At 36.2% G+C, this 23,595-nt stretch overlaps 2 protein-coding genes across 2 annotated transcripts; both read left to right on the top strand.

Moving 5' to 3' along the window:
* The first annotated feature begins 2,772 nt into the window (after nt 1–2,772).
* LOC145089502 (uncharacterized) lies at nt 2,773–3,243 on the top strand. Its single transcript, XM_079027932.1, has one exon. The coding sequence runs from the start codon at nt 2,773–2,775 to the stop codon at nt 3,241–3,243; it is 471 nt and encodes a 156-aa protein (XP_078884058.1).
* Nucleotides 3,244–3,332: 89 nt separating this feature from the next.
* LOC145089501 (uncharacterized) lies at nt 3,333–4,049 on the top strand. Its single transcript, XM_079027931.1, has one exon. The coding sequence runs from the start codon at nt 3,333–3,335 to the stop codon at nt 4,047–4,049; it is 717 nt and encodes a 238-aa protein (XP_078884057.1).
* Nucleotides 4,050–23,595: the final 19,546 nt, after the last annotated feature.

Below are 23,595 nucleotides of genomic sequence, written 5' to 3'. Positions count from 1 at the left end.
CGTGTATTTGGTAGATCTCTTGAATCTAGGGTTTCTTTACCTTTTTTAGTTGGAATGTGGAGTATGTGAAGTCCCATTATGGAATAAACTTCAGATCTGGACCTTGACAGGTCGAGAGAGTCCCAACAACCAAGCTTTATGCTGTTACTTGAGAACATTGAGCCTAGGACTTCATTTGTAGAGCTATTTCTTCAAGGAGGGCCATATGTGCGATGCATGAACGTAAAGTGTAGACATTTACATAACTATTGACCATGTGGAAGTCAGATCTATAGGTTAGAGAAACAGTTCTGACCTCAGAAGATCATTTGAGTATGGTTATGGAAGAAACTCACCGAGTCCATAAGAGAACTCGATGAGTCGAGTCGGGCTTGCCCCGCGATTCATGACCAGTGGTAACCCGTCGAGTGGAAGGCTCACTCGATGAGTCGAGTGAGGCCTTATAAGGATTTATAGGACACGCTTTGACTCGCCGAGTCACCCGAATGCACTCGATGAGTTTGGTCAAAGTTTGACCGTTGACTGAAGTTGACTTCAGTTGACCTTAGGGTTTTGTTCAAGCTGGTTCATGAGAGATCCAGGAGAGGTAGAATGGTCGTCTACCCATCCTTTAGTAGTGAGGACATGAGGAGGTATTGATTAGAAATGTTATTATGTTAATAGGAGGAGGCTAGGTCGGGTTATCAAGCACGAGAAGTTATCCGACATCGTACGAGGCGAGTCTTCTCACTATACTTTACCTAGAATGGTAATTATGTGTGACCGAAAGGTCTTATGTGCTACGAGTAGAATGTGATGTATGCTGTTATATGATACGTATGTGCTATGTATGTTTTGAATAGTATGGTATGGACCGGAAGGTCATTATGATATGGACCGGAAGGTCAACAGTGTATGGATCGGAAGCTCAAGATGACGACGACCGGAAGGTCATCAGGGTAGGGTCGGAAGGTCTACCCGAGTTGTGGAGCCGGAAGGTCCACTGAGACACATTGGCTGGAAGGCATCATAGATCTATAGCCTCGAGTGGCTAGTTGATATATATGTGGTATTTTGGGGAACTCACTAAGCTTTTATGCTTACCGTTTGTATGATATGTGCTTCAGGTACCAGTAAGGATCGCGGGAAGGCGTCTGCATGATCTGTACACACTGGAGGAAGAGTTGTTGGAGACTCTGGGATTTGTTATTATTATGACATTTGACATTATGATATTTTGAGAACTATTGTATGAGTTATGGTTGTTATTATAAATGAATAATTGTTTTAAATTTTTACGTTGTTACATCGATTCTATTAACAGATGTAACGGACCCATATTAGATATGATACCAGGTCGGAATAGGTGTAATTTTAAATGTTTTTTTATTACCGTTTTTTCATCCATGTTCCATTCAATATGGTATGTGTTCGTTTCATTATGTTTTACAATATGAACCTGAATTTATGGTTATACTATTAGTTAGCCGAAAAAAATGGTAACTCTTAATATCTTGCAATTCTTCATTATTGCAGATTTGTACACTATCGAATTCCAGAAGAGAGGTCTTCCCCATTGTCATACCTTACTCTGGGTAAGGAGTTCAGACCGAATAAAAAATACGACCGATGTTGATACGTATATTACAACTGAGTTGCCAGATCCAATTATAGAGCCAGAGTTGACGAGACAATAACGACCTGCATGATCCGTGGCCCATGTGAACGCTCCACCAAAAAGCTCCATGTATGAAAGTCGGAAAATGCAGTAAACATTTCCCTAAGCCCTTTCTTCATGCTACATTTTTCAACACGGACGGATATGTACGTTACAGATGTACCTCAGCTGCGCACCATACTACTCAATATGGATAGGTTATAGACAATGGATATGTTGTACCGTATAACAAAAGTCTTTGTTAGCGATTCCGTGCACATATCAACATTGAGTACTGTGGCTGGAGTATGATGATTAAGTATCTTTTTAAATATATTTCCAAAGGAGCAGACCGTGTAAGATACACTATCCAAAAGGCAGAATCTGTTAATGAATCATCCGCTACGGCATCCGTTGCTCGTCTAAATGGCTTGCAGAATGAAGATGTTCATCGTATAAACGAGGTCCATAATTTTTTGGACGGGTGCTATATATGCCCACAGGAGGCAGCATGACGGATTTTCAACTTCCATATACACCATCGCCACCCACCTGTTCAGGTTCTAACCATGCATGAAGAAAACATGCAACATTTGGTGTTCAACGGGAACAACTCAATACCTAAAGTACTATCTAACCTGTATTCTAGCATAACCACCCTACTTGGCTGGTTTGAAAGCAATTCAAAGGACACAGAAGGTCATGATCTGACATATCTAGAATATCCAAAACATTACAGATGGGATAAGCCATCTAAGTCATGGGGTCGAAGGGTTCATGAGTCATCAAAAATGGTTGGCCGACTTGTATTTGTATACCTTACGTTCGGTGAGTTATTCTACTTACGGATGTTACTCTGTCACCAAAAGGGATCTACATCATTTCAGGACCTGCGCACTGTAGCTGGTACCGTTTAGCCAACATTCAGGGCCGCCTAAATGCACTTGGATTAATAGGTGACGATATTGAATGGTTGACATGTTTCATAGAAGCTTCAATGTGGGCAAATGCATCACAATTACGATTAGTTTTTTTGCCACATACTGCTTTTCTGTGAAGTCAACAATCCACGTTTGTTGTGGGAAACCGCTTGCGATAGGATTAAATATGACTACTTATATACCTTGACGACCCAAATGCCAGATAAGACCGTTACTTCAGCTGCTGACATAATCGAACAACAGCTGCTCCACGATTTAGATGACACACTCTGTTCCACTGTCCCATCTAAATCAATGGTAGACTTTGGCCTTCCATTTCCCTCAGTGGATGTGAGTGGTGTTTTACGAAATCGACTCCTTTTAGAAGAGATGAGCTACGACAAGGAAGACATGTTGAAACAACACAATAACCTACTACCAAAGCTAAATAGCGACCAACGGTTGGTGTACGAAAAAGTTGTTAGTTCCATAGAAAACAAAAAACAAATACTAATATTTGTTTATGGACACGGGGGTACCGGTAAAACATTCTTATGGACTACTATTCTGTCCTATCTCAGGTCCATAGGAAAAATCGTTCTAGCTGTTGCTACTTCAGGAATTGCATCGCTTTTGTTACCTTCTGGGACAACTGCACATTCAAGATGCAAGATACTATTGATTTAACAGACAAAAAATCATGCGACATAAAAAAACGCACCTTCCTTGGAGATCTTAAGCATCGTACAACACTCATCATTTGGGACGAAGCGCCAATGAGTGACAGAAGGTGCGTTGAATTTTTATACCGCTCACTCAGGGATGTGCTAGATTATGATCAACGGCTATTTGGAGGCATATCGATGCTTCTTGGTGGTGACTTCCGTCAAACCCTTCGTGTTCTACCAAAGAGCACACGCTTGGAAGTCATTGCACTAACTTTACCGAGTTCATACCTATGGCCATACTTCACAATTCATGTTTTACATACGAACATGAGAATGGAGTCGTCTAACACAATGACCCACAACTCAATGTCCGTATCAGCCTTTGCCACATGGATACTGGCTATTGGAAATAGAGCCATAGGTGTACCAGACAAAGAAGACCCACGAGACTCAAGTGGGATACAAATTCCGCCTTTACTCCTTATATCAGCTGTCGCTAACTCCCTACAAACCTTAATAGACTTTATTTATGGGGATGGTACAATGAACGACCCGACAACCACACACCTTTCAACGAGAGCAATAGTTTGTCCCACAAATGATTCAACCGATGAGATAAATGCTCACTTTATAAAAATGGTGACAACTGTTGGCAGGACTTATAACAACACGAACTTCATGCAGCCAAATGGAAAGCACACATCAGATCTAGAAGGCCTATATCCAATCAAGTACCTAAACCAACTAACCTTTCCAGGAATACTGCCACACGAGCTTGCACTTAAGGTACAATGTCCAATAATTCTTTTAAGAAACATAAATTAGAGAGAAGGTTTATGTAACGGTACCCGACTGATTGTGTCGCAATTGATACCAAACGTTGTTGAAGCAACAATCATAACTGGTACTTCCATTGGAAAACGTGCATATATACCACTCATAAAATTCATACATAAGTCATCAGATTTTCCATTCATCTTTTCGTGAAAACAGTTTCCAGTGAAAGTTTGCTACGCAAGGACCATCAACAAGAGTCAAGGAAAATCGATGCGTAGAGTTGGGATCTATTTGTCACAACCCGTCTTTGCGCACGGGAAACTTTATGTAGCCCTATCCCGAGCAACATCACCAGATTCCATAAAAATACTAATAAATAGCACTGACACAATGGAACACAATGAAACCAAAAATGTTGTCTTCAAAGATTTACTACAAAAACTTACTTCAACCGAGGTCTATAGTATCACTACCTGTCATACCTTTTATCACCATTACTGTTCTTTCATTTTCTTTTTTTACTGTTCACCGTTCCACCATATTTTACATGTTTTTACAAAATTACATTTTTCATCCGACTAAACCACTTATCTCAACATATTTCTTTGTATTAGAATACACAACATGGTCATGACAACCATCTTCGAACTGAAAGCTGATGGTATTGGAGGCCCCCTACATGTTAGAATACTACGTAAATGGAAACATGATGTCTGATAAAATGAGACCTGGTACCTGGCTGTCGACAGATTTGTAAGTTATTACCAAAAGTAAATACAATAAAAGTAGTTTCGATATTTTATATTTTCCACAAATGATGATTGTTGGAACAAAATTAGTAATTATCATTCTTTAATGTTTATAAAAATACCAGGTTTGTTATTTAAAAAATAACACACGCTCAAGAAATGGGTTTTTTGTATTTAATATTTTGTTATTTAAAAAAAAGATACGGTTAACAAATGGTACATTCGTATTTAGTATACAACAGGATGTAAATTACAAATGTATCTGTTTCAAAATAAAAGCCCATGTAACGCCAGCCTATTACCATAATTACTCACATACACCACTAATGCAATATTATAAAAATCCGTTTCCACAGGGAGATACCATACAAATTCTTGGCCAACGAACAAATCAGAGCTACATTGAATTTGTTCTCAATGTTTCAGAGTGTTACGTCATATCAGATTACAACTGTCCTCAATTAGACAAATATCAAAAATTCCTAGAGAATGACTTCTATATTGATGTTGTCCTCATGTCTGTTATACAACCAATTCTGGAAACAATGACCATACCAAAAACCTGGTATCGCTTCGTATCAAAGTCACGTTTGGTAGAGCTTGGACAAACACCACCATATTATCCAGGTAGTCATCACACCAACCCATCCGATTACATACATGTCTCTTACATGGTTACATTTACTTCTAAGCATACTACATTGGCGTTTTATCAAAGATCAGGGACTGCAACAAAGCAAATGGGGAATCCATTGTCTTACTTATACTAGCCGACGAAAGGTATACATGGTAACCAGCAAACTACACTTATCAATTTATGATAGCTATCTATCACCAAGACCATTTCCAAATTCGTTAGTGGTTGTGAACTTGCAATCAATCTATGGAAAGAATGTATAACTAATCTACAAAAATTCAACCGTCCATTATTACAACCACCGCCTATGACAATAGTTGCTGTAGTGACAAACCTAAATCCATCAATATCTAATGGTACCTTCTTCTACATAACTCAATATATATATTCACTATCATAAACTCGATTTATATGTGACTACCCAAATTTTTTTTTTTTGAAAGCTCAGTCAGTCAACTCAACCGAGTGTCAGACTCATTCCTGCTATCGTTTAGCACTTTTTAGAGTCTGTTTGAGTGTTCTGAGCCCAATACATTCAACGAGTGAGTGTTAGGAAGTACCTGTTAGATTCACTGTACAACACTTAAGCCCTAAACTCCATCATTTGGAGTTTATGGCCGTAAACATGGAGTTTACGGCCGTAAACTCAACCATGGCCGTAAACCCCTCCTATATATATGAGGGCACTTCATTCTTCTCATTATTTTCTTCCTTAGCCGAAATCCCTTCAAATCCTCTCAAGTATCATCAAGTTCTACATCCTAGATCTTAAAAAATGTGAGTGTTCTTCACCCTAGTTGTTGTTATCCTTCTTAATCATGAATCAATCTTTGATTTTATCCATGAAAACGTCCTTTTTGTCTAGATCTTCAAGTCTTCATCTTTCACCAAGAACACCAAGAACACACACTTGTTCTTGGTGGCCGGAAACACCTTCTAAGGCTTCTAAATCGTAAGTATCCCTTCCATACACTTGCTATCTAGTAGAATCATTAGCCTTAATGCCTGGAACAAATGATTTGTGGATGATCTCCAAGAGTTTACGGCCGTAAACTCCCTTGGCCGTGAACTCCCTGACCGTAAACCCCTATGAGTTTGCCATATTGGCCGGAAACCCTTCTTAAAGTCCAAGCCTTTGACCTTGAACCCTTAATGGATGTTATAGGACCTTAAACCACAGACTTAGGTATGTTTAACCATGAGTTTACGGCCGTAAACTCTCTTGGCCGTAAACTCCCTTGGCCGTAAACTCATGGCCATAAACTCCATTGGTAGTCGTGAACACTCCTTGGTTCAATCACATGTGATTCCAACACTTGGTCAAAGTGTTTCCTAGTCTCGTGAGGTGTTTCCTTGCATTTGGTTGCTTCAAAACACTATATTTATGTCAATATACGACATCATATGTCATTTAGGACTCGTTAAGTCTCGGGACTTCATTCGTGGAACTTCTCATCCTTACACGCATATTCGTTTGAATCACCCACATAAGGTGAGTTCATACTCTGTAATAAATATTTTAACTGTTTTAAATGCTTTAAGGGGGAATACAAGTTGAACACAATGATAATTGTGTAAATGTTTGTTATAAACATCTTTCAAAAGATTGCTTATGTCTTCTATAAGTGATCGAAACGTTTAAAATCTTTTAAAGTTATGTTACTTTATAGTTTAACAAAACTCCATTTTTAAAGTACAATCATAACTTAGTAGATAAAATGAGTCTTTTCTTCAAATCAATATCAGTTCAGGTAAACATACTAGTAAACTATAATAGGTATAGTTTAGGGCTTCAGTTCATTTTATAACAAGTACAGAGATAAACATGCGATAACAAGTACATAGAGGAACATACTATAACAAGTACTGGGAAAAACACGTTAATATATCTTTCCGGGTTTGCGTTCACACCAGTACGATTTGACGTACCAGGATTAGCAGACACGAGGTGATAAAAATTAATAATATATCTTTCTGAGTTTGCGTTGACACCAGTACGATTTCACGTACCAGGGTTAGCAGACACAAGATTACAAAACTTACTAATATATCTTTCCGGGTTTGTGTTGACATCAGTACGATTTCACGTACCAGGGTTAGCAGACACGAGGTGGAAATTATTTCCAACCTAAGTTATTTATTTATAAAAAGGGTACATCTGTAAAGTACCCGATGATAATAAATAAGATACATAACTTATTCGTAACACGGACATTAAGTGGGAAAGGGACCTATAATGCTAACCTTATGATTCCTCAATATATACATCAAGGGATATAGATTAATAGGATCCGACGGGTAATAGGATTGGTGCTTTCCGCTTCATTTCCTGTTCCTAGTTTGGTTTTGAGCTTAGAGCGGATCCACCCAACCATTTATCCATTTGATCTAAGTTATGTAGATGTTCCGTATACATTAAGTCATCATAAGAGGTACTAGGTATGGGTTAGGTCATAGGACACTAATTCAATGCACAATTTTCTAGTACAAAACATACTTTATGAATCAGAACTTTTGGTATACAAGACTAGAAACTTACCAATAAAGGATTTAATCCATTTTATTAAACCAGCATAACTTAAAGGAACTTAGGTGGTTAACTCTATAATACCTTAGTTGATACATCAGGGTTATATATAATTAATAACCGATAGGTAGTTGGATGTGTGCCTTACGCCTCATTCCCTATTCCTTGTTTGGTTGTGGGCTTAGGGCAGTTCCACACAATTAATTATTTATTCGATATTAGGTTATATATAGCTAGTATAAACTAAGTGATTATAGAAGGAACCACTGTGGTTACTATTTGTATTATAAGAAATAAGGGTTTTCTTAAAGAATCATTTCATCAAATATAAAGGAACTATTACAGTTAACTCCATGAGTACCAAGTGAATACGCCAGGGTTGTATACAACAATGATCTAACAAAAAATGGAATGTGTGCTTTCCGCCTTACTTCTTCTTCTTTGTTTGGTTGTGGGCTTAGGGCAGATACACACAACCGATTTTTTGTTTACTCTGATTTTTATATAACTTGTATCCATTTAGTACTCATAGAAAGGATTGTAGAGTCATTTTTACTTATCTTTCATAAAACCATGAAATATAGGATTTTCTAGAGAAACATGCGAACTTTTCTAAACAAAACTTATAATTTACTACAACTTACTAAGCTTTCTACAACTTACTCACGTGACTAAATCTCATGAACTCACCAGCTTAATTGCCGATCAACTCTTTCAAATTAACTTGTATTCTCAGGGAACTAGTAGATAGGTACTCGCCCTTGGAATTCAGAAGATGGAGCTTAATAGCTTTAAGTCTTGTTTGGTTATTTACTAATGTATTATAGGTTTTTTGAACGCATACTTTCTAAACACTTTCTTTCTAATGAAATGGTTGTTTATTACTTTGATTACTATGATTGACGTCTTGTGATATAAACATGACGTCCACCACCCCCGAACGTTAATTAAATAATCTTATTAATATATTAGAACTTATAATATATTAACCAACCTTAAGTGTTATTTCTCTAATTTTAGTCTATCCAAATGCATGATGCCAAGCAACCCAAATGGACCATGCCGAGTCGGGTCAAGTCTTACCCATTATAGTTATGGACTTAGACATTAATCCAACAGTCTCCCACTTGGATAAGTCTAAAACCATTATTGAAATTATGACTTCAAGAACCGATTGGCAATCGTAGCTCTCAAAAGCTTCTGTCGAACTCTGACCTTACCGATGATCTCTGACCTTTGTCAATGACTTGTCCATTAGATAAGGGATCATATATTCCTCCATTCTAGATATCATATGGATTGAGACATGGATTATAATCATTCTCTCTGTCCATTTGTTGTTTCCCGATTTCTAATTTATGACGACTGACTAATTGAACAAATTAAATCAGTCCAAGCCCGGCCGAGCACTTACATTTGTCATCACCAAATCATCGAGGGGCCCACAGATATTGATTTTATCTCGAAGGTAAATGGAATGGATAAAATTCTACTCATATGGCTTGTTCTACTACTTGTTGAATCATACACAAAGTCATGTTTTATAATATCGAGTTACCAATGCGTTTTCGTGCAATCAATGTATAACCAACTCATAGTAACAACTCATATCTCTAGGTTTGAAGAATATAAGATATTATCGTCACATGATAACTCGTGATAAAATCCATGAAGTGATCCTAATGAGTTTTCGTGCAATCAATGTATAACCAACTCATAGTAACAACTCATATCTCTAGGTTTGAAGAATATAAGATATTATCGTCACATGATAACTCGTGATAAAATCCATGAAGTGATCCTAATGAGTTTTCGTGCAATCAATGTATAACCAACTCATAGTAACAACTCATATCTCTAGGTTTGAAGAATATAAGATATTATCGTCACATGATAACTCGTGATAAAATCCATGAAGTGATCCTAATGAGCGCAGGTTGAATCCAATACTCGGAACTTATGAGCACTCATGAGTGTTGTAGCACCACCTTGTCTAACATCTTAAACCTCTACAAGCCCAACCCATGACAGTCTTGATTCATATCTACTTCCAACATATGACCGAATGTGGATGGTTTGAATAACTTAGTCATTCAGAACAATGACCTAGTTATTCTGGAAGTCAATACATGCAAAGTGAAACACAATAATAATCGAATCCAATATGGTCTCAGAATTTATGAATATAAATAAAACACCTTTTATTTATCACCATATGATTACACATTATTCATTGTATACCGTTTCAGCTATCAACTTTATTCTTGAATTAAAACAATAGTTGTCCCATGCTCCAAGCATGTACACTATGTTTTCTAAACAGTAGTCATTCCATACACCAGGTATGCATACTATGTTTTTCTATGATCTTTACTTTGTGAAAGAGATCGATTGAACATAATTCCAATGATTCTCATTTCACAGTCCCAATTCCTTACTGCAAATGCAAGAATTCCAAATTCATGACATTTACTGCAATATGTTAGATTCTAAATGGTGGTTGTCGAGGCCAACAAAAATAATATCCCTAAATATTACACACTAAAATAGTGTATAGTGGTAAAGGGATCGTATCCACAGAGATTGGTCCAATTTTATAACTCTATGAGAAATCTCTTTGTAAAAATACTTGTAAAATGACAATATATTAAAAATGAGGGGTTTGGTCTTTTGAAATACTTGAAATAAACTAGAATTAAACTAAGATTTAAATAAAGAATTTCAATAAAAATAGGAGTTTGATGTAAAGTCAACAAGAGAAGGATGGTTGACTTAAGGTTTCCTCACTTTGACTTTTTGAAGAACATATCATTAGAATCTAATGGTGCAATACTTGATTTAAATCCTTAATTTGGCTATAGTAATCCAAGAAGATTGAGATTACCTAGACTTTTCTTAGTTGTTAAAATGGTTAGAGAAGCTCATAACAATTTCTTTAGTCAAAGTCGCAATTCCCATTAAGCATGTAATTAGTGAAAGTCAACTAGCATTAAGAACCAAAAAGTCACCAAATCCAAGAGGGGTCAAATGCTTTCACCACCATGTTGGAGGAAATGTTTTTATGATTGTGTGAAGCAAAAACAATACAAAAATCATTTGTTGCTTGCTAATTTGAGGATTCTTTACTTAATCAAGAAATTAGCCAACTAATCACCACAAACACATTTAAACTCATGAACTAAAACATACAAGTGGTGATAAGATGTTAAAACACAAAAAATTCCCATAAAGATTTAACAACATGTTCATGGATTCTTCAACATTCAACAAAAGCTCAAAGGATTCAATAAAAGTCAACCAAGATTAGTTTAGCCAAGCATGGATAAACTCAAAGAAACAAAGTTAGAGGAGATTGTACCAAACATTAAACAAGAATCAAGAGGTAAAAAGATGATGTTCTTCAAGTGTTCTTAGCCTTCAAAAGTCTTCAAAACTCTAGAGAGAATCTCCAAAAATCGAATGTCCAAGAGTTTGTAAAAGTGGCACACCAACCTTCCCCATATAGCTCAAAAGAAGAATTTCCAGAATTGCCCATGCAGGGGGTTGCGCGACCCGCATGCTGTTGTGCGGGTGGGTTGCATGGGTGGCCCCTGGATGTAGTTTCTTTGAAGTTTAGGCCTCCATAGCTTAGCCCACTTGGCCCAGTTCGAGTCTAATTAGCTCCTAGCCCATTTTTCTTCAAGTTTTATTCAATTTAAGTCCAATTTGGCTTCTCCAAATGATCCATAGCTTCCATAATCGTCCAATTATCAATCTCCGCATGCTCAAATATTCTCCCACATCTTGCAATTTTAAAGTTCATTTTCTCCAAGCCTTCAAGTAGTCATCAAGCTCGCTCCATGCATCATCTCCGCCACCCATCGCTTTCCATACGTCCCGAACATTCCTAATCCACTAGTCTCCATGAAATCTGCAATAAAGCTCACGAAACTAGAAACTACCTGAAATAGTCATAAAATAACAAAAAGGAAAATATGCATGGAAATTAACTAGATTATGGATGGAATATGCTAAAATAAACTATAAAAAGAAGTAAATAAAATGAAACTATCAAATCACCCCAAGCTTAAACCTTACTTGTCCTCAAGTAAGACAAGACTAAAATGAACTCGGGATGAACTATCCTAAGAAAAATAAAAAGAATGGATAGAACCGTAGAACCTGATCACCGTTAGTCAACATGGTGAAAATCGATTTCGCTGTTATCTCACGGATTTTTCATCCGATGAAAATGGAAACATAAACCACAGTCAGAACAACTCCTCTAGGTGAGTAAGGAGGGATGGTTAGTCGCAGCCCCAATGGAACATGCATACAATGAAGAACATCTGTAGTAGGGAGAAAGCAAATGGATGGGCTCATATAGAGCTCTTCTTTTTAAGTGTACACTCTAATCACGAAAGTTGTGTGTTCTCACGTTTGTCGGCCACTCTCTAGTGTGATTTGGTTTATCGCTCGGGCACCGTTGTAGGAATCAGTCCACTTAGCGTTAACCCGAACCTCCTGTAGTATCCGACTCAACAGCCTCTCTAACATCACCAATTTGCGAAAAGAAACAACTCGATCTATATACAAATAGACAATCCTAAATAAATGAATATCAAACGCCGGGTGACCAAAATGTAGGGAAATTTGTTCAATAATTGAACTGGTCATTTATCTAAGGTTTTTTTTTTATTTTTTATTTTTTTTTTATTTTTATTTTTTTTTTTATCAAAATAACTTTTGACTCAAAATTTGGTTCCCAAAATTATGTAAGTGGAACCGAGGGGGTAAAATTAATAATCCGAATGGTCTAAGTATGAAAATAACCATGCGTGGAGCGTAAATATGCGAACTCCTTTTCAAACTTTTGATTTTCCATAAATATAGAAAATGTCCAAATGTGGACTAAAAGACTCTAAAATCCTAAAAAAAGTCGCGAAAAAGATATGGTGATGTAAAGAGACCAGATATGAATTCTACTCGGGGACAAGCGCAGGTCTTTCATCCTAACGGTTCAAACATGATCAAGTGTGATCCTCTCGACGGTATTGACCGCAAGGCTAAAAACATCCATTGCTATAGTATATTCTACAGTTGTTAGTATCGCATGTATAATTCTTCATGAAAGCTACCTGGCCATGATCACTTACCCCTTTAAGCTTCCAACATCTGATCCCGAGTATGAAGTCTCAAACTGCAGCTAGTGGTCCCGGTTTGATGGCTGAGATAACAACAAGATCCAGAACCAATAATGATACAATAATTGTGAACCTGTTCCATGGCATCCAAGGGGGTAAGAATAAAAAGACAACAAAAATGCATGAATGCTAATGCCCTAAGCTAAAAGTTATGAAAGAATAAAAAGTGGAAAAGAAGAAAATAAAATCTTTTTGGAATTTAATAAAAAAATAAATGCAAATTAGCCTAAGACTAAAATGATATGCAACATAAATAAAAATGCATGAAAAAATAAAAGGAAAAGGAAATGCCCCACCCCAAACTTAAGAACAGGCATTGTCCTCAATGCTTAAGGTAAAGGCAGAAATGACCTAAATCGGAGGATCGGGAGGCAGAAAGTGTCTGTGGCGGTGGTTTCGTGAAATTACGACCGGTAGAACTCCGATAATCTTGAGTTTTCTGACGAGGTAGGTGCTGGAAGGTTATATTATTGAGAGGAATGGAGTGGGAGGTCATGATGGTTAAATGAAGAAGAAGGGAAGCTGAACATTTTAATCTATGGGTCAACAAGGGTCAGTTTCGGTGAATGTTGGTCAAGAAAAGTCAAAAGGTCAACTCATTAAAACCTTTGGCCAACACCTGGTCAAATAATAGCAAAAAATAACCCAAATTGCCCAGCACAGTGCGCGGGTCACGCAGAGTAGCACACAGGTCGTGCAGACCTTGCAGTTAACTCTTGGGCCAATGTCGCTACATCACACCTGGCCGTGTAACCCACCCACGCAACTGCACGCGGGTCGTGCAACCCGCTGATCCTGATCTTCATTTTCGCTTCATTTTTCTTCGTTTTTCACCTGTTCTTCACTAGTTCTTGATTCGGAAGGCCCCAAACACCTAGAAACTCTTGATTTCTTCAAAAAATAACTTCAAAAGACACATCAAAACATTTTTAAAACTTCTTTATTCGAACGTAGAAACGTGAAAGCATAAAGCTTTCCAAAAATGCCCCTCTTTAACGTCTTTGGCGAGACGTCTCCAAACTTCACTTTAACACTTTTGGGCGTCCAAATGGACGACATCTTGGACATTTGAATCAAAACCCTCATTAAATGGCTTCAATCGATGTCCATTAACCTTGCAAATTTGCCCCGTGTCTACATTTTTTAGTTTCCACACCTCTATTGAGACTCTTTTCTTGTATTTGACTTTCTTTTTACGGGAGAACCACACCGGACTTAGACCTTTGATGAAAGAAATCATCCAACCATATTCTTTCTTGTACTTGTTCATTAAGGTGACCAACTCTTCCCTCTTTGACATGGTTCTTGAGTAGGTGACCGGTTGGGTGTCTTCTTTCTTGTAATACGTATCCTTTGATGAGTCCGACAAATTTATCGCTTCCAACTCTTGTGGTTGGTATACCAATGGAGTTAGTTTCTTAATAGTAGTGGGTGGCTCAACCTCTCTTTCATTAACCCCTATCACTTCCTCTATAGTTTCATTGTCAACTTTTTCAATTTCTTCTTCTTCTTTGACAACCTCTTCCACTTCTACTTCTTATTCCTCTTCTTCAGATAACACTCTTGGGCCATCAAAACTTTTCTCATCTTTCAAAGGAATGTAACATGCGCTATGCGATGGGCTCTCTTTGGGTGGTAGTTTGTCTTGAGCTTCCATTATACTAATTGATTGAGCAATTTGTGTTATTTGTTGCTCTAAGCTTTTGAGGCTAGCTTGGGTTGTTTCCTGAAAAATTTGGGTAGAAGTGCCAATGCTTTTAGCAATATCCTCTAATGACATGCTAGTCGTTTTAGTTTGTTGAGGAGGGTAAGGATAAAGTTCTTGGAACTACAGAGTTGGTGGGTATTGGTTATTTCCCCGAGTTTGGTATGGGTTTTGGTATTGGTTATTTCCCCAAACTTGGTTGTTGTCCCACCGTTGATCATGTTGAGGTTGATCATAAATCGATTAGTTTGACCAGTAGTAGCTTCCCTTCTTTTGCACGTCTCCCCATTCTCTTTGTAAATATGGATACATGTCGGAATGATGTCCATTTTGGGCACAAAAATCGCAAAGAAGAGGTGTGGGCTGCACACTTTGGTCACTTTCAATCATCATAACTAACTGAGCTAGCTCAGAAAGTTGGTCTTCGGTGCAAGGAGTGCTCATTTCCGAACCATACTTCTTCTTCTTCTTTTTTTTTTTTTTTTTTTTTTTAATTTCGGGATTTTAAATTTGATTACCTGCACAATGAGATCTAGGCATAGAGAAACAAATTGAATAAATAAACCAATCCCCGACAATGGCGCCAAAATTTGGTGGTTGTCGAGGCCAACAAAAATAATCACCCTAAATATTACACACTAAAATAGTGTATAGTGGTGAAGGATCGTCTCCACGGAGATTGGTCCAATTTTATAACTCTATGAGAAATCTCTTTGTAAAAATACTTGTAAAATGACAATAAATTAAAAATGAGGGGTTTGGTCTTTTGAAATACTTGAAATAAACTAGAATTAAACTAAGATTTAAATAAACAATTTCAACAAAAATATGAGTTTGATGTAAAATCAATAAGAGAAGGATTGTTGACTTAAGGTTTCCTCACTTTGACTTTTGGAAGAACATATCATTATAATCCAATGGTGCAATACTTGATTTAAATCCTTAATTTGGCTATAGTAATCCAAGAAGCTTGAGATTACCTAGACTTTTCTTAGTTGTTAAAATGGTTAGAGAAGCTCATAACAATTTCCATAGTCAAATTCAGAATTCCCATTAAGCATGTAATTAGTGAAAGTCAACTAGCATTAAGAACCAAAAAGTCACCAAATCCAAGAGGGGTCTAATGCTTTCACCACCATGTTGGAGGAAATGTTTTTATGATTGTGTGAAGCGAAAACAACAAAAAAATCATTTGTTTCTTGCTAATTTGAGGATCCTTTACTTAATCAAGAAATTAGCCAACTAATCACCACAAACACATTTAAACTCATGAACTAAAATATACAAGTGGTGATAAGATGTTAAAACACAAAACATTCCCATAAAGATTTAAGAACATGTTCATGGATTCTTCAACATTCAACAAAAGTTCAAAGGATTCAACAAAATTCAACCAAGATTAGTTTAGCCAAGCATGGCTAAACTCAAAGAAACAAAGTTAGGGGAGATTGTACCAAACATTAAACAAGAATCAAGAGGTAAAAATATGATGTTCTTCATGTGTTCTTGGCCTTCAAAAGTCTTCAAAACTCCAGAGAGAATTTCCAAAAACCGGATGTCCAAGAGTTTGTAAAAGTGGCACACCAACCTTCCACATATAGCTCAAAAGAAGAATTTCTGGAATTGCCCATGCAGGGGGTTGTGCGACCCGCATGCTGTTGCGCGGGTGGCCCCTGGATGTAGCTTCTTTGAAGTTTAGGCCTCCATAGCTTAGCCCACTTGGCCCAGTTCGAGTCCAATCAGCTCCTAGCCCATTTTTTTTTTCAAGTTTTCTTCAATTTAAGTCCAATTTGGCTTCTCCAAATGATCCATAGCTTCCATAATCGTCCAATCATCAATCTCCGCATGCTTGAATATTCTCCCGCATCTTGCAATTTTAAAGTTCATTTTCTCCAAGCCATCAAGCTCGCTCCATGAATCGTCTCCGCCACCCATCACTTTCCATACGTCCGGAACATTCCCGCTCCACTAGTCTCCATGAAATCTTCAATAAAGCTCACGAAACTAGAAAGTACCCAAAATAGTCATAAAATAACAAAAAGGAAAATATGCATGGAAATTAACTTGATTATGGATGGAATATGCTAAAATAAACTATAAAAAGAAGTAAACAAAATGAAACTATCACTAAACTTATATGCATTGATCCTCTTCTAATGATGATGCACAAAGTCACAAAGACTTGACAACAAACATTATATAACACTCCAAAGGAGATCAACTCCTTGGAATCATCCTTCTTGCATTAAGTTTCCTAATCTTACATAGATTGAATAATTTCTAACTTTGAAACATTTCCATATTCCATTTTGACTATCACTTTTGAACAAGAGTTGCCTCCTTACAGATTATGTCAATATGGTCCTTCCAAAATATATACTTCCAACTGTCCTTGAGCAACCAATCTTTGGTAAACCTTAGATTGTCCTCAATAATTGCTTAATCCTTTTAGTCATATCCGATTCTAAACCTTTTCCTTTCTTAATGCCCCAGGCATTTGGAAAATTTTAGAAAGGATGGATATTATAGCACATGCAATCGATCCTATATCCGAAGCATATGGGACACGATTCATGATGTCTCACATAAAGACATGATACTAGACCAGTCCTTTTGCTACAATATTTCTATTTGCCAAGTTCTCATAATTTTAGATTATGAAAAGGGTTGCAGTAATCATAATCGAATTTTAGAAAGCAAATAAGTAGACCCATATATAGAATTTCCTTATGTTGAGCCATTCCAACATGAAATTCATATATATATATATATATATATATATATATATATATATATATATATATATATATATATATATATATATATATATATATATCCTTGACTAAATACGATTAAAACCTCAATCTAACCTTTTAGATTTGAGATGAAGTATAATTTCCTCTCCCTTAATTATAGCAAAACAACTTTTTCCCAATTGAAACCTTTTGTTTTCTATAATTAACATTGCTAACTTGCAACCTTTATCATAATTATCATGCTCCCACTAACATGATGATTATTAGTATAACACTTATGCTCCCACTAGCTTTGACATGTATTTAGAAATCAGTTGAACTTCTAGAAAAAACAATATTTTATTGACTTTCTTACCAAAGTTCAGATTTCTGATACTAGATTGCTTTAATAAAACTTTATCAATATCATACACCTTATCTTAAATAGCTCACAGGTGTGTCTAAACAATTTTAAGAACTATGAAAAGGGATGGCGTAATCATAGTCTCGATTGTTTAGACCTTTGCCACTTCTCACAAGTCCATGTTAGTTTCCCGGTTAACCACACACGCTCCACTAACGACTTTGAGAATGCAAATATCCCAATTGCTATCTAGCTAAAATCTACTTAGTGAAAGTGTTTCTTCACCATCATTTTCATGAATCGGAGAGAAACCTTATGACACTTAGATTTAATGGTGTATGTGTTCTTATCCATGTGAATTGTCAAAACCATAGTCACAAGACAAGGATAATGACAAATCCAAACTCATATGGACTGAACTCAGTCTTAATTTCTTGCCATCTGGCAGCTCCAGGGCCTGCCATTACTTCCAAGTTGTTATGCAACCAATTGAGAACTATAAGAAATCATATGCAAAGCCAACTTTAATTGGAATGGACACAAAATTTGTCAACACAATAGGTTATAAACCTCAAGTCGTATGCTAGTGAAGAACTTCATGTTTTACTCTTTATTAGTTCTTGAGACTTTCAAGACGATTAAGACTCCCACTGTCCTCTTGACATATAAGACTTTCTTGAGAGATATTCAAGAGATAGTGTGGATTCTAATCAAGAAAAACACTTCACACAATTGGCCTTAGTTGGTCTTTGTTTTATCCAAAACATCACAACTTACCAATTTCAAATATACAGGAGTAGAAAACTTTTACTCTTACATTTGACAAGTGTTTTAAACCTTCTTTAAGACATGTCACTCAAGTTACAGTCTTAGAGTATAACTCTAAGAATTGTTTTTGGAACGAAGTATGAATCATCTTCTTGATTTAACCACTTCAACAATTCATAACTCCTCTTCTTAACTATCAGAATGCACTTAGAGGATGAATTGTGATAAGGTCTCAAAATCATTAAGATGATCTTAAAACATGATACTAAAGTACTCTCCCATCTTTTCAGAGTTGAGAAACTTTTATCTTTCTGCCTAAGTGGATTCTTCTTATTTGCTCTACCATACATTGGAACCTTTTCCAATGTCTCAGAATTACACTTAAGCTTGTAAGTATAACCATATTTACTGAGCTATAGTAAATTATGACGAATAGTCTTATCGATCTTTTGTGGTGGACTTAACTAGTGCACAAGAATGTGTACTCGATCCCTTAGTCTTTTACTTGAATCACACATCCATGTGAACAAGTAGTTAGTCTTAATTTTTCCAATGCTTGAAAGTTCTCATTCATCATGCTATACAACTTGCATGATTCCAAGTCTCTATCCAACTGAAACTTGGGTGATGAGAATCTTTCCTTATTTGGTAAATTTAGACACTACCACAAATGAAAGAATCAAGTTCATATTTCTACTCTTGCTCTTAATGGAATCTTCTAAGCAACAAGAATTTTCCACAAATGCCATTGTAAGGATATTTTTAAAATAAATAAAATCAAAATTTTTTCCTTTTATTTTAAAAGCTTTGCGGAAAAACTATTCTTACAGTGCAAAAGCACATAAAAACTTTGTTGTTATCTATTCCTAAGCAATATATCATAACTCCTAAGAAGTAGGTCAAGAACCCGATCTTTACACTATGCGATAGAAATCCATCTACGCGATAAGATTCAACATATTCTTTCTTTAAGTTTCTTCAATTTTCTTTGATTCTTAAAACATCAACATGTGACCCAGTCACATCATTTATCAAGAATCTCAGAATAGAAACTTAGCAGAGTTAGATAGTGGACTTTACCTGAAGTAGAGTCAAACTTATTGACTTTAACATCCTTAGGTAAATTTGGCAGCTTCGCAACCAATGCCCCTTCCTTTGGCAATGGACCGTTGATAATGGGACTATCTTAGACTTAGCCTCTCTCTTTACCATTTGGTCAACCGAGTTGACTAGGGGCGATCCCTTTCCATTGGGAAGAGAGAGCTTCACTGGATATCCAATGTCATCATTGTCAATGTCCATAAAGTTTTGGAAGTTGATCTTAGCAAATAGATAAGATCATTAAGGGTCTTGTCATAGTCTGTTTCATAGGAGTCCCAAAGGAACTCACTATGTGACTTAGAAAGTAGTCGAGCCACCAACTTTCTTAAGACTTTGACATTCAACTCTGCCGACTTATCCATATGTGACTACGTCTCATGTGATCACACGTAGACATTTGCTTGCCAATAGGGATTGAGTGACCTTAAACTTTTCAAGAACTTGAGGGTTGGGGAGAATAATTGGAGGAGGTGAAAGAAGTATGATTTTCATGGGACATCATCATCATTTAGGAAAGCTTGTTTCAAGAGATTTGGGAAGATCATAAATGTCTAAACCAGACATCTTTTGGGAGATATTCAAGATAGTTGATTTAAAGTCCCTAATATAACACCCAATATGAAATATTAAGGCTATGACCCAACATATTACTTTTATAACTTGGAAGAGGGATGTCGTAATCCAAGCCATAAAATATTTGAAGGTAGGAGAATGACGATTCACCAATTTCCACCAAGATAAACGAAATCTATTATTAGGTTTTAATTGGTTTTGAAACTCCTAGATTCTGTTGAGTTTCATTGAACTTTTCAATGTCATGTTTCAATCTCGAGTGTGCCCTTCAAGTTTTGTGACTGGGATGCCGAAGATCACAAAACAAGGTGTGAAAAACCATGCAAATATACTTGGTACCCTTAATATTTACCCCTCAATCGATGTGCCGGTTAACCACACGCGCTCCACCAATACTATGATAAACATTAAGTTACCCTTTGCCTACCTTGTTAAATACGAGTTAGTGTGCCGGTTAACCACACACGCTCCACTAACCGACTTAAATAAAGTGCAAAGTGTAATTTCATGGATTAGCACCTTATTCACACTTTCCTAAGTAACTAAGATTGAGTATTTATAAAAGGTTTAGTTACTTAGTATTTATTATTAATACTTTTAATGAAGGGAGAATTCTAGTCCTTATCCTACCCGTTCGGCTAACGACCCTCCACCGGTCAAGGAAGCGGTGGGTGAGAGTGGACACCCACTAAACTGCCATTTTATAGGCAGTAACCTTATACCCCCCTTATAGTCCGACTTCGTGAATGAGGCCTACTAATGGTAAGACTGACTTTGCTCTTATATATATATATATATATATATATATATATATATATATATATATATATTATTAACTTATAATATTATAAAGTACAAGGGTTGAATTTTAACTTTTAAAATTCTAAGGGCTTAACTTAGAATTAAATTATTCATAAGAGAAAACTTTTCAAATTCCAAAACTTGAGGGAAAGTTTTGAAACTATTCAAAACTAATTAATTCCATAACTGATGTGTTTCAAGTAGTTTTAATTAAAAGACTCTTGAAGTTCCATAACTTGAGGACAAGTTATGGAAGACTTTAAACTAATAAAAGAATGTAACTTTTCTTTATTATGTAACTTATGGAATTAATTAAGGTTACACATTTTATTACTTAATGAAGTGACTCTTGAACCTCCATAACTTGATGGAGTCATAAAACCATTTAATGAGAACAAGACTCTTAATTTTGCAACCTTTGCCTTCTTTTATGAGTTTTAAGAAACTTGAATGTGACTAACATGAGGACAAGTTACACAAATACATTTTGGAATCAATTCTTAGATTAAAATGGATCAAAGACACATAATCAATCAACCTTTTCTATTAATCTATGCAACTTATATGAAAAAGATAATTGGAATCAAACTTTTTCATGTAATTAGCATACCACTTAAACTAATACAAAACATGAATCTATTGACAGTTATCTTTGAAATTGGATTAGTATGAACATTACCACATCAAAAATAAGTTTATAAGTTCAAAAACAACTTAGGGTAATGTTCCTAGTCCAATTCTAGCCAAAAAAACTCGAAAATATGCTGTCTGGGGCTCCTACTCGTCGAGTGTATCAACCTACTCGACGAGTAGGATGATTTTCTTCATGGAATCGGCGAGTTCATCAGTGGACTCGGCGAGTCCAGTGCCCAGAAAGCCAGAAAATCAATTTATTTCAGCATTTTTCAGCAATTTGCGTCAAGTATAATTGAAAACAAGTCTAGTCTCTGATACCACTGTTAGGTTTTGAGCATTCCAACACTCCTAAGTGTACATGCAACCCTAGATACCTTGGATCTATGTTTCCTCTATTATACACACAATTATGAACTTTCCAAGGTATTCATCCTAACTAGCATAATAACATTGATTCATATGAATATATTAAGTTAGAATTACATACCTCTTTGATGTAGAATGTCTTCATGAAGCTTGAGTGCCTAGTGCCCCAAGTGTGACACCTCAAATGGTTCACACAACACCAAATACACTTGGAATAGATTAGAGAGAAATTTACACTTCATAAAAATTTGCTAGCCCTTTCACATATGCTCTAGTGCCCATTTTTGTCAACAATAAGATGCTTATATAGTTAGTGACAATTAGGGTGAACCCTAATTGTCATGGCTTTCCATTTCCTTGGATCCATGGGTTCAAATACACCATGGAGCATCCTATGGGTTTTAGCCCAACTTGATAATCCATGGAGCATTAGCCCACTATACAAGTGTGGATGATTTACACAATCAACCCATATATTTAATTAGTCTTCTTTTGATCACTTAATTAATTCTAGATTAATTCTTGATCAATACTAATTAAATAATATTATTAATATATTAGAACTTATAATATATTAACCAACCTTAAGTGTTATTTCTCTCATTTTAGTCTATCCAAATGCATGATGCCATGCAACTCAAATGGACCATGCCAAGTCGGGTCAAGTCTTACCAATTATAGTTATGGACATAGACATTAATCCAACAGACATTATATTTCTCCTATTACATCATCAGCTATGACCATTTGATTCTCTAAATAACTTTTCTATAGGAGCATTACGCCATGACTCATCACATGCTACACATATCTATGTCAACCCAGAGATACCGAAAACAACATCTCTCATTAACCTGTAAGTCATATAGAATAGGGAAAAAAAATACTATACTACATATGGTAAAAAGCCTATGCTAACAACAACATGGCCTCAGATTCACAGGACCTTCAAGACCAATGCCGACACTATCAGGAACACCCTACACCTTATACAAAATGAAGGTCAAAAACATATCTGATCTACTGGTAACATCATACTAATAATATCGCTATTTATAGATACGATCCATTTCACACACCCACACAAAATTGTTTACATCTATAGGATATGTAGGGTTTCAAAGCAGTCCATGGATGATGGCAATGGGCCCCTTTGATGAAGTGTAGGTTAAAAGCCCAAGACTTGTGTTTTACCTATAAATAGTCATGTATTATTCATTATTAGGGTTAAGAGTAAGGAAAAATGTAGCCGCCAGGTGAGGTTTCTTATGTAGTGTTAGATTCTTTAGTCTATGCTGAATGTGTAATTTATTCCTCATGTTTTGACTAAATCGAGTGATCATTCGACATAATCTTCATATTTGTGTTTGTTCTTATTTTCCGCATCTTGTTCATCAAATCACAATTAGGGTTTTATTCCTAACAAGTGGTATCAGAGCGGGTCTTTGA

This window comes from Lactuca serriola, chromosome 2, assembly GCF_051521515.1.
Source record: "Lactuca serriola cultivar US96UC23 chromosome 2, Lser_US96UC23_V15, whole genome shotgun sequence".
In the NCBI taxonomy this organism is placed as follows: domain Eukaryota; kingdom Viridiplantae; phylum Streptophyta; class Magnoliopsida; order Asterales; family Asteraceae; genus Lactuca; species Lactuca serriola.
Note: the sequence above shows the minus strand (reverse complement) of the source record. Positions and strands in the feature narration are given on the sequence as shown.

Bases quoted from the DNA above. Each gene is read 5' to 3' on its own strand.
- LOC145089502 (XM_079027932.1), top strand. From the start codon at position 2,773: ATGCCAGATAAGACCGTTACTTCAGCTGCTGACATAATCGAACAACAG.
- LOC145089501 (XM_079027931.1), top strand. From the start codon at position 3,333: ATGAGTGACAGAAGGTGCGTTGAATTTTTATACCGCTCACTCAGGGAT.